The sequence below is a fragment of the Myxocyprinus asiaticus genome, chromosome 16 (genome assembly GCF_019703515.2).
Source record: "Myxocyprinus asiaticus isolate MX2 ecotype Aquarium Trade chromosome 16, UBuf_Myxa_2, whole genome shotgun sequence".
Lineage (NCBI taxonomy): Eukaryota > Metazoa > Chordata > Actinopteri > Cypriniformes > Catostomidae > Myxocyprinus > Myxocyprinus asiaticus.
Window position 1 is genome coordinate 28598642 of NC_059359.1, and position 12000 is coordinate 28610641.

The 12000-nt window shown below is 39.0% G+C and overlaps 2 protein-coding genes and 2 non-coding genes across 8 annotated transcripts in view; 1 reads left to right on the top strand and 3 right to left on the bottom strand.

Moving 5' to 3' along the window:
- The window catches only part of LOC127453959 (lysophospholipid acyltransferase 5-like), a 39652-nt gene extending 29874 nt beyond the window's left edge, over positions 1 to 9778 (bottom strand). The window contains exons 1-3 of one of the 4 annotated variants that reach the window (XM_051720813.1): positions 9299 to 9777; positions 5708 to 5836; positions 1984 to 2042 (exon numbers count right to left, since the gene is read on the bottom strand). The gene's annotated coding sequence lies outside the window, so the exon portion shown is untranslated. Of the gene's footprint in view, positions 1 to 1983; positions 2043 to 5707; positions 6853 to 9298 lie in introns of those variants that run through there. The other 3 variants (XM_051720815.1, XM_051720811.1, XM_051720812.1) reach the window with 3 other exon arrangements.
- On the top strand, positions 9 to 7510 carry LOC127453969 (triosephosphate isomerase B-like). Of its 2 annotated transcripts, XM_051720839.1 has the most exons (8): positions 9 to 213; positions 2237 to 2360; positions 2546 to 2630; positions 3753 to 3885; positions 3972 to 4057; positions 4151 to 4238; positions 6864 to 7016; positions 7114 to 7510. In XM_051720839.1, the coding sequence occupies exons 1-7, from the start codon at positions 102 to 104 to the stop codon at positions 6980 to 6982; spliced, it is 747 nt and encodes a 248-aa protein (XP_051576799.1). In that variant the 5' UTR covers positions 9 to 101; the 3' UTR covers positions 6983 to 7016; positions 7114 to 7510. The 2 variants fall into 2 exon arrangements, with proteins under 2 accessions (XP_051576799.1, XP_051576798.1); XM_051720838.1 differs by having other exon boundaries at positions 6864 to 7510.
- Positions 4587 to 4634, bottom strand: LOC127454673 (U7 small nuclear RNA). Its single transcript, XR_007899590.1, has one exon. It is a non-coding gene; the product is annotated as a U7 small nuclear RNA (small nuclear RNA).
- On the bottom strand, positions 8154 to 8207 carry LOC127454672 (U7 small nuclear RNA). Its single transcript, XR_007899589.1, has one exon. It is a non-coding gene; the product is annotated as a U7 small nuclear RNA (small nuclear RNA).
- Positions 9779 to 12000: the final 2222 nt, after the last annotated feature.

Consider the following 12000-nt stretch of genomic DNA (forward strand, 5'->3'; position numbering starts at 1 on the left):
AAGGCTGACGTGCTACATTTCCTCGCTGTCTCTTCGTCTGGAGGAAGTCTGTTAGAGTCCCATACAAAGTGTTTCCTAGTAAAAGCAACGTCTCTGCAAAGATGACTGGCAGGAAGTTTTTCGTCGGTGGAAACTGGAAATTGAACGGCGACAAAAAGAGCATCGAAGAGCTCGCCAATACATTGAATAACGCCAAACTCAACGCAGAAACCGGTGCGTATTTCATTCAGTTTCCTCTGCAAATCTCCTCTTCACCAGGCACAGTCACATGCCACTGCAAATACAGGCCTTTAGACACTGCATTGACCCTGAGATGACATTTGCTTTCACGCAGGACAACTATCATCGCCATAAAACGAGCGATATTACCGCTAACGTTAATAGCTCATCAAACAAAAGCTGCTCGTTGTTAACCGGTAGTAGTTATATAGTCAGTTGGGGTAACCTTCTACTAAACACTCTTGTGTCCAGCATAATTCCTGACATTCCAAGATCACATTTGTATTAAAAATTCATGGCATTTGTAAACATTTTATCAAAATGGTTTGGGAGAAATGACTGGATTTGATTTAACGTCATGTTTTGTTAATGAATGAGAGCATGACGCCCCTCTTGTGTCGTGATTCATGGGTTAAAGCTTGATACGGGTGTGTGATTTCCAGCACGTAGCCTTCATGTGTATTCAGTGCCTTATCAAATGACAGGATGAATAAGATGCTCGGTTTATCCTTGGCGCGGGAGGACAAATCTGTGGAATTCGACGTAGCATTACGTAATAGTCTTACGTTAAAATGTAACATTGAAGAAAAACGAGAGTTGTTACAGTAACGCATTAAAGCACCACAACCCTCTTGCTCAGTTTCCGCTATTTACAGTGACGAAAACCTGCATCACTGTCTGAGCTTTCACAAGGGTTCAAATGATAGATCGACCTTGTCTGTTAGATTCACAACAGCAGAACTGTGGACTTTAAATGGTAAAGTTCAATAGTCATTTTGCATGTGCGTCTCTTTCATTGATGGGCTGAAACCCGAGGAGCTTCTCAAGACATTTAACACTCAAATGTCATGGGTCAGATTGTCATATCTCGCACTAGCGTGTCTTTTTCATATATAACATTGGCCTATGTCCTGGCCATGTGTAACCTCTGCACTGTAACCCTAATGCTCATAATAATAGTTTTAGGTAGGGAAAAATTAAATCATACAAATGAGTTCAAATAAATTAGCCTTGAGTATTTAGAACCTTCTCTTTCTGAGTTTTTGAAACTGACACCTTTTAAGTAACCTGAATTGTTTTATTGTTTTGAACTTGATGAACATGTCTCTATTTTACAAGAACTTCAATTTAACTGAATGGGCAGGGGATTTCTATTTCCAAGCATGCTTTGCATGGCACTCAACAGTTAGCATAAATGTGTCTTTGTGCAAGATGAACGTAAAGAGGGATGCTTGTTAGTGTTTAATGTTTTGTGTTATTTAGAAGAGTTTCTGTTAAGTTCAACTTCTGGTGGTAACCATTATGGTGAATAGTGGATAGTGAATATTTCAAGTTAATAGCAATTAATATGCATGTGCAGTACAAAATCTGAAAGTTCTATTAATTTAAATGTGGAAGTTTATTAACTTGTGATGTAACATTGCCTCAAATTATGTGAGTTCTGCTGATTTAATAAGGTATACTGTGTGTGGTATGTAGTCATACGAGAAACCTTTTCTCTTGCAAACTTTGACCTTTTGTCAAGAGGGACCAGGTGCCAAATATGAGTGACCTTTACACCAGAGTGGCAGTCAGTGTTTAATTTAGTCTGACCCAAGATAATTTTACAGTATAAATGCCACCTCCAATGGTGATACAGCTCAGCCTTTGAAAAGTAAAATCATTAATCCACCCTGTCCACAACCTTGCTTTCAATATAATTCTTTTTTTTTTTTTTTTTTGGGAGACACTTTCTGTGAATTTGTGTTGATGAAAAATACTCACCCAAGTGTCCATCTTGAAAATGTCATTGACCAAGAGGTGCTGCACCATTAGAGAACATTCTGGAAGTAGAAAATGGATGGTGAAATAAATGTATAGGAAACCGGAAATCTTCTGTTTGCAGGTTTATCTCAAGTCACATGTTGGCAAGGAAAATTGCCCTGCCTTGCTTGTCTGTTACCCTGAAGAAATACTGCAATAATTAAAATTCAGTGTGATTTGTCCAGTTGCTGTTAAACACTTGTTTGTTTTGCAGAGGTTGTGTGCGGTGCCCCATCCATCTACCTTGATTTCGCCAGGTCTAAGCTGGATGCTAAAATTGATGTGGCTGCACAGAACTGCTACAAGGTTGCAAAGGGTGCCTTTACCGGAGAGATCAGGTACATGACTGGCACATCAGCCAAAACAACATCTAACACATTCTTACATGATGAAAATTTGGAAAAATAAAATGATTGTTGATTGCAATGACAATCACCAGTAATAAAAAATGCATTGTTATATATAATTTATAAAAAATAATTTATTATTTATCTATCACTATACACTTATCTGTCTCTTTCAGCCCTGCGATGATTAAGGACTGTGGAGTAAAATGGGTGATTCTGGGACACTCTGAGAGACGCCATGTGTTTGGAGAGAGTGATGAGGTAACTCGCTAATGTATTATAGAATATCAGATTGTCTCAGTGGAAAATAATTCAGCAGCTGATACGGAAAAGTGAATAAAGTACACTATATGCTTCTGATAGTCCATGAGCAATATATTTTGACATTTCATTAGTTGCCATTCGATTACATTCATTTGATGGAAATTATGTAGATGCACCATTCAGTTTGAGTGCATTTTATGACATGAAACTGTATTTAACTGCCCCCTGGTGCCTAGATTGAAATATGGCAGCTGTACTGTTCAAGCCAACTGGTTACTTCACAACATAACTGCTTTATTTAAACTCTCTAGTCTAGGTAATACAAAAATTGTCAAACTCAGGCATTACCTCTGGTATTACTAAAAGATTTATTAAAATTCTTCCTGCTAATGCATTTTACATGGACATCTCTAATCCTCCTAATGCAATTCAAATGAGTTTATATTGTCTTAAAGAATCTGCCACTATATGTATATTGAAGCACCATAAGGTTTTACCATAAAACTGCATAGGCCCTCATCAAACTAAATGGTATTCAGTACTGGTTTACACCGGAATAAAGCTCCACCATTATCAACATTGCTTAAAGTGTAATTATGCAAAGTGTTAATAATTTTAAAAGTGCTTTCTTTAAAACGGGTATTAGAGGACTATTTTCTTTTTAAAAAGAAACCTATTGGACAAATATTAATGGTACATTTTTTTTCTAGCCTTTGTGCAATTAACTTATCATTTTCAATGGGTATCTCACTCATGGTGACTGAAGCATACACGTTATCTAGGAACATTTGAACTAATTCAAGCTAAATGTGTGATGCATTATGGGTATGCAAATCTAAATATGTGAGGTCTCTAAAGGTTTTTTTTTTTTTTTAAGAGAGGAATGGAACCGTAGGAAATTGTCATTAGACATTTCACAGAAGTTATTTGTGTATATTCAGTTCATATGAATATGATTACCACACAGCCATAACTTATACAAATTTTCGAAAAACGTGTGAAACAGTCAGTGGCTGGCTCACAAAAGACAATGGATGTTCGTTCACTGCTATTAACACACATAAAATTAAATGATATACGCTCTCTGATCACCCTCCCTGGATTTGTTTTTCCTGACAGCTGATTGGCCAGAAGGTCGCTCATGCTCTTGAGAATGGTTTGGGTGTGATCGCCTGCATTGGTGAAAAGCTGGATGAGAGGGAGGCCGGAATCACTGAGAAAGTTGTTTTTGCCCAGACCAAAGTCATCGCAGGTATCTTTCATTAAGATTTACAATGCATTATAAGAACTTTGCTGTAAAAGATATTTGATTGATAAAGACTGCATCTTCTCTCTTAGATAACGTAAAGGACTGGAGCAAAGTGGTCCTCGCCTATGAGCCCGTCTGGGCTATTGGCACTGGTAAAACTGCATCGCCACAACAGGTACATCTTTTAGTACATTAGGAGTCATTTGGATTCGTTTGGAATCAGAACTTGGTGGCTGCTTAATGTTCACTAATAATTCTCCTCTTGTAGGCTCAGGAAGTGCATGACAAGCTCAGGCAGTGGTTGAAGGCCAATGTCTCCGAGGCTGTTGCCAACTCCGTCAGGATCATCTATGGAGGTGAGGGTTCCTCCTTGCTTAGTATTCAGTGTCAGTCCTCTGAGGATAGTAGAGCTTTATATAGTTGGACTGCACTATGAATAATCCATACACGTATCGACATGATCCAAGTATAGTTTAATACTTGCATGCTGTTTACTTTATACTGTCTTAAAAATACCTGCAAGCATATGTATGTAGATGTACCATGTGCTATTTGGAGATTAAATGTTAAATAAAAAAAGACAAATAAATGTAGTTACAAAACAATACTTAAAACACACATCAAACTGCATGTTTATCATTTCAGAGTATACAAGTGCAACACAGACAATAGTTGTAGTTTTTTATTTTTTAATAACAAGCATGAGGGACTTAAGAAAACCTACTGGACAAATACTAAAAGAGCAAATTTTCAATGAACTAATGTGCAATGAACTCCTCATCAATTTCAGTGAGTACCTGACTCATGGTGACTCCTTTAAACATGCACATTTAAACATGCCCTCAAATTGTGTCATCCACTACTCAAACTGTCTCTGGACAGTAATGTTTAAAATAGAATGTAAAGACGTACTAGAAATAGTGTTGGTTGTGTATAATTCTAGCAGACTTGTACAGTAAAACAGGGCTGTTCACTTTTCCCAGAGGGATACTGTCCTGCAGAGTTTAGTTTCAACCAGGAAAAAAAAACAGGGCTTTAGTGAGTTGAATAGGCCTGCATTGGACTGCATTAGATAAAAACGTGACACTAGATTGTGCCTTTAAAAAAAAAAAAAAAAAAAAAGTAAATAATATTTGTATTTAGACACCCAGAGAGCAAGCTAAAGGCGATAGTGGCAAGGAACACAAAACTCCATAAGAATTTGGTTAATGGAGAAAACAACTTTGGGTAACCAGGCTCACTGTGGAGGCCAGTTCTCCTCTGGCTAAACGGCTTGAATATAATAACAATATTAGTTATTTACATGTAGTACAAGTCATGGTTTAAAGGGTAAACTAAGTAACTTTTTGGGGCCAAGGTTTAAACAATTTTGTATGAATTGCGTGGATAATGAAATTGAGTTGTAATTTTAGGGCTTCCTTTTAAAGAAAACATACTGGACAAATAGCTGTTGTGCAATAACCTTTCAATTTCAGTGGTACATCACTCATGGTGACTGAAGCATTAGATGTTTGTATATACAGTTGAAGTCCACACCACAGATTTAATATTAGCAAGGTATAGTTTTGGCAAGTCATTTAGGACATCTACTTTGTGCATGACACAAGTAATTTTTCCAACAATTGTTTACAGACAGATTGTTTCACTTTTAATTGACTATCACAATTCCAGTGGGTCAGAAGTTTACATACACCAAGTTAACTGTGCCTTTAAGCAGCTTGAAAAATTCCAGAAAATGTCAAGCCTTTAGACAGTAAGCCAATTAGCTTCTGATATAAGGTGTACTGACTTGGAGGTGTACCTGTGGATGTATTTTAAGGCCTACCTTCAAACTCGGTGCCTCTTTACTTGACATCATGGGAAAATCAAAAGAAATCAGCTAAAAATTGTGGACCTCCCAAGTCTGGTTAATCCTTGGGAGCAATTTCCAAACGCCTGAAAGTTCCACGTTCATCTGTACAAACAATAGTACGCAAGTATAAACACCATGGGACCATGCAGCCATCATACCGCTCATTCTGTCTCCTAGAGATGAACGTAGTTTGTAAAATTGGAATACAAGTAGCACAAGCTTGTGCTTCAGTCAGCATGAGTGAGGTACCTGTTAAAATGAGTTTCATTGATCACTTATATCTTGGAAAAATGCTCTTAGTATTTGTCTATTTGATCTTGTTAAAGGAAGCCCCTTTAAAACTGTTAAAAAGAGAGGCTTCTTTGAAATATTGGAAGTTGCAAACACTGTTAAAAACTGAATCTTTTAATATTACTTAAAGGTGGGTAAAATATTAAACTCTGGCTTAAATAATATCTGAAGAGTTTTTCTCATTAATAAATAGTCTAGCACTGTGAAACCTTATTTTTAGTATTAAATTACTGAAGGTGGGTGAAATATTAAACTCACACTTTAATATCAGAGCACTTTACTTTTTAACAAATAGAAGGGACTTACTTTCACAAAACATCTACTGGATAAATACTAAAAGAGCAAATTTCCAGCTATCTGTTTTGTAATTAACTGTCTTATTGCTTTCAATGGGTTCCTCGTTCATGTTGACTGGAGCCCAATTTACACTGAACCAGTTGAAATTAAACATGTAAAAGGCATTGAGTATGCAACTCAATATACCCCCCCCACCCCCCACCATCTCTAGACTGGACAAGAATGTTTAAGACTATAAAGAAAGCAATGGATTGCTAAGTTGAGCTGCCCTATGCAAATAAATACACATTCCGACAAGTGTACCTTATTACTCTAAACACTGATGAAGCTGTGCTTACATTTGGGTTCTTAGGTAAGGGTTTGCTTGACTGTTTGGAAGATCTACTGACATTTTCAAAACGACAGCAGTTCCAAATAAATAGTCAGCAACAGAAATATTTGATGAAAAAGGTTAAGTTTTCACCAAGTGTTCTTTCTTATGGAAGAATACCATGAGTTCTCCATTACTGTTAGTAATGTTTTCCACGGTCTACTCTTTCAGGGTCTGTCACTGGCGCAACCTGCAAGGAGCTTGCCTCTCAAAAAGATGTGGATGGCTTCCTGGTGGGCGGTGCTTCCCTAAAACCAGAGTTCATCGAAATTATTAACGCAAAAGCATAAAGCTAAAGCCATCTACCTAAACTCTAGGGCTTAGGTCTGGTCCCGAACCCTTTTTCTTTAGACAGTGTTATTGTGATTTTGTTACTATTGTTTAATTTTGACTTGTCCTTTTTTGTGTTGTTATAATAAAGGGACAGATTGACACAAAGCACTCGAGATCTATTCCACAGAAGTATGGAAACATGTGCTACTGAGTGTACTACTAATCCCGCACACAAGTGCAGTGGACTACAGAGCTGTAAAAAGAACCAACATCGGGCGTAAGGCCCTATGTCTCTACTTGAGAAATATTTACCAACTTTCATTTGTACACAGTGTCAAATCTAGTCAATCAATCTCCGTGTCTCTTAAGTGGAACTGCTTTCCATGAATGTGGTTATCCTTCTGTTTTCCTGTCCCTAAAAGAGTGTTTTGCACATTCTCTAAGTGGCCTATGTCCTGAAAGAGGTGCTCATTGTATGTAATGGCCAACAACATTGTTTAAGGAATATAAATGGTCTAATAAATGTTTCAGGAGTGTAGACCTAATTTTGCGGTTTCGTCTCGGGTCATATTCTGTATAATTTACTTTGAATATACACATAATGATAATAACTTGTGTGTGTGTGTGTATATATGTATGTTAAACCTCATCGCCAGAAGAATTTAGAAGTTAGTCGTTTCTATATATATATATATATATATATATATATATAATAACTTTGTGGTCAAATTTAACCAGATTACTTCTATTTCTGCTACACTAAATCTTCTATAACTTTATTTTTGGCAGTTGCACTATTTTTTTTTTTCTTGGTAACAAGAATAAACAGTATTCCTATAAAATAAATCTAAAAGTTCTAAAAAGTGCTAAAAGAGCAAATTCCCAACTATTGTGCAATGATATGCTCTTATCCCTTTCATTAGGTACCTCACTCATGACTCGTAATAAAATTTGAATCAATGAATGTGACATGAAAAATACATTGAGTGTCATTTAGAATTTGCACTCCACTGCTGTCAACCCTGTCTCTGGACAAGAATGTGGAGTTGATTTGTTGTAGTTCAAGCAAAAAAGTTAGTGTACATTTCACTCCTTTGCCTTCATTCAAAGAAATCTTTGCTGTGACACTACTACACTGGATTGAGTAAAATATCAAACATTTAAAAATAATCATTTTTACACTCCTAAAGGGACTTCCTTTCACAAGAAACCTACTGGACAAATACTAATAGAGCAAATTTCCAAATAACAACTGCGGAGTGTGAACCTGTTTTTTCACTTTCAGTGGATCCCTCACTCATGGTGACTGAAGCACAAGCTGTAAGCGATTTTTTTTTTTTTTTTTTTTTTTCATTAAAAATTATACAAAAAAATTGCCTACTTCCTTAAAGATATGAATTAAATAAGTGTCGTGATATATCTCACCAGTCCCTGTGATAGCTGTAGACTTTGTAAACAGCAAACAAATGTGTCCGCGGTCTCACGCTTTCTGCCCATCAATCATTTTGCGCGTTCTCATTGTGTTTTCGTTGCAGTGAATTATTGAGGCATAATGCCATATTCTGATTTATAATTTGTCACTTGAGGACGCGATTTCGCTACTGTTATGTTTGACAACCGTGGGAACATGCTCTGTGTCGGTTTCAACGGCTAAGTCTCGTGGAAATAGCTTACAGCACCATGTAAAATTAATTACAGGTATGCACATTTGGACACGCCCTCCACTGTTGTTACCGCCTACCTACTTAAACTAGTGATAGTGAACTTGGTTATAGCACATAAAATATACCCCTTCCCTTAAACAATCATTGATACATCATCTTTTATATTACTAATGATATCATCTTAAATCTCGATATTGAACATTTTGTCAACTGTGGTAGAATGAGCTTCCAACCTCCACACAACTGATCACACATCTGTTTCGCGAGCACTTAATCAACACTAAATGCACATTTTGAACAAATAATAAAATCCTTGTTTGTCTTTTTTTTTTTTGCATCTTTACTACTCCAGCGCAATACTGAAGATATTGTTGACTTCTGTATGAAAAATTGCTTTTGTCGCTTTGAATAAAAGTATCTGCTAAATGTCAATGTAACTATCCATTTCCTAGCAGTTAGATGGCTTATTACAGCACTCTTAAAAAAAAAAAAAAGTTTTCTCCGCTTTCATCCATCTTATTCTTGAACGTGGAAGTAATCCACGATTCGACTGTTTTCAATTTCCGGTGTCCAGTGTTTTGCATATATTCTTAGAGGGTAATGTCAAAAAATCATGCCGATACTTCACAGAGTTGAGATGACAGTTTTTTTTTATAGACAGTGCCTCACCTGAGTGTGTAGAGAACATGAAGCGATGGTCAAAGGTTTAAATAGTTGTTGTTCTCCTCTGGATCGCTTGTTTTGGCAGTAATTATTTTGCGTCTCGAGACCAGAAGTAGAAAACAGGCAATTACAATCATCATGTCGCCGCCCAGTGGTTGCTCAGGAAAACGATAGACTGTAACCATGGTTCCCTGAAATGAAGGAATGAATGCTGTCAGTTGACGCTGTGGGTTATCCCCGCAGGCATAGCCAATCTCTGAAACTCTTTAAAATCTTGCCTATTCTAACTGGCAGATAGCGCTTTGTGCTCATCCTCCCTCGTGGGCGTATATATGGGCAGTGCATAGTGCTCTCTCTCAAGAATATTTGACTGAAGGGTGCAAGCGACCCTTGTAGTAGAGATTCATTAGCACGGCCTGCTTACGCACCATTCATTCCCTCATTTCAGGGAACCATGGTTACAGTCATAATCTTATCGTTCCCTATCAATTCAGTCATGAATGCTGCGTTATAGCTGACGCTATAGGGAATGTTTATCATCATGCCGAGCAACTGATTCACATGCGTAAAGATGCGTACTAGCCAATGGGGTACCAGAAAGCACCAACAGTCTCCTCTTTGCAACGCAATAAGACGGCTATGACTGCACTACCTGATCCGGTTAGCATCATCGCTAGATGAATTAAATCACTACCATGTGTGAATAAGTATAAATAATGGACTAACCAAATGGGTACTGAAAACACATAAGTGACTGCTAACTGCAGGCTATTATGGGATGACCATGTATAAATAAGCTGGTAGTAAGCAGCAGGATACATAGTTTAACTCTCCTGGGAAGAGAGAGAAAGGAGACATCCAGGTTGTAAAACTTGGCAAAGTGCTAGGGGATGCCCAACCTGCAGCTAGGCATATGTCTTTAAGGGAAACGCCATTAGACAATGCCCATGAAGATGCCATGCCTCTAGTGGAGTGAGCGTATACTCCAACAGGTCACTGAATGCCTTGCGAGTCGGATGCGAGCGCAATGGAATCCACTATGCGATGTGAAAGCCTTTGTTTGGAGACAGCCAACCCTTTAAAGTGACCTGTGACACAGACAAAGAGCTGATCTGAAAGCCACATTTGCCTTGTGCGATCGATATATGCATGCAGTGCTCTTACAGAACACAGTGTGTGTGTAACCTCTCCGCTGAATTGTACTGGATAATTTTCTTTAAGCATGTAACATAAGCGATACAGCCTGATTGTGTTTGTATGTATCTGTATACAATTGCCATGGTCCCATGGTGTAGGTCAAAACTTTTGGCACGTAGCCTTTCCTGGGTTTAAGAACGGCTTTTGATATCTCTAAGCAGGAGTCATTGACCGACAGCGCTTGAAGGTCCCCGACATGTTTTACTGAAGCCAAAGCGAGAAGCAGCAAGTCTTTAATGAGACTGCATGTAAACTCACTGAATCCAATGGCTCGAACGGCAGGCCTGTGAGTGCTTTTAACACAAGCGCCAAGTCCGAAACTGGCACGGTGGTGGGGCGAGACGGTCTCAACCACCTCGTGTCATGGAAGAATTTCACAATCAAAGGGTATCTGCCTATTGATAGACGCCCAGTGGGATATGTCTGGTTGCTATGGCAGCGACATACACTTTGAACGTAGATGGGGCGAGACCCGCATCTAAACCTTCTTGTAGAAAGTGAAGTATAGGCTGTATGGTGCATTGTACAGGGTCCTCGTGCCAAGAGGAACACCAATCCACGAACACTCGCCATTTCAACGTATATCCCTGTTCTTCAGCACAGTCCAGCATTGTGAAGGCTGCGGCTCCCTTGACGAGTATGGTGAATGGCATGACTTCATGAGCTCTTCGTGCAGCTTGGGGAAGAATGGCACTGGGCGGCGTGACAGAGTCACGTTGGCTCGAACAGAACTGAATGTCTAGCCGAGAACATTCAGGTGCACTAGGAGTGGGCCAATCCAATTTGAAGTTCTCGACAGCCCAAGCGAGCACCTGAAACAGTTCAGTTTCAGAAACTCTAGTGCAGTCTTCCTCTCCTCGAAGTCCCGGCGAGCTCATCCAACAACTGTGTCCAGGGCTCACCTTTCCGACACCATATCATCCTTATCCTTGGAGTGAGTGCCAAATGTAATGGAGCCCTGCACCCCAATAACGGGATGCAGGTCTTCACGGGCATACTCCACAGGCGAAAATGCTTGCGGATGAGGCGAGGAGACACACGATGCTTGCGCCAGCTCATCCCGCCCTCGTACGTCTCCCTCATGTGCCACAGGAGCATGGAGGGAGGGGAAGGGACCGGACTCATCCCTCAGAAAGTGGGAGAACCGAGAGCGCAGTGTTTTGAGTCTCATGCACTTACACTGAGCACAATCTGACCCACTGACACCACCTCTGCGTGAGCCTGACCCAGGCAAAGAACACATCGCTCGTGCTCGTCGGATAAGGGAACATTCCGTTCACACGGCAAAATACATTTATGAAACGGCATCTTTAAAAAGGCATCGTTAAGTAAACAACTTTTAGATTGTGCACAGTATACAGATACATACAAACACAATCAGGCTGTATCGCTTATGTTACATGCTTAAAGAAAATTATCCAATAAATAATAATCCTAAGCATACTTTCCGTTGAGGCCCATAGGCCGTAGAATAATCCCAGCACTGTGATGCAACGAGAGAGGTGAAGATG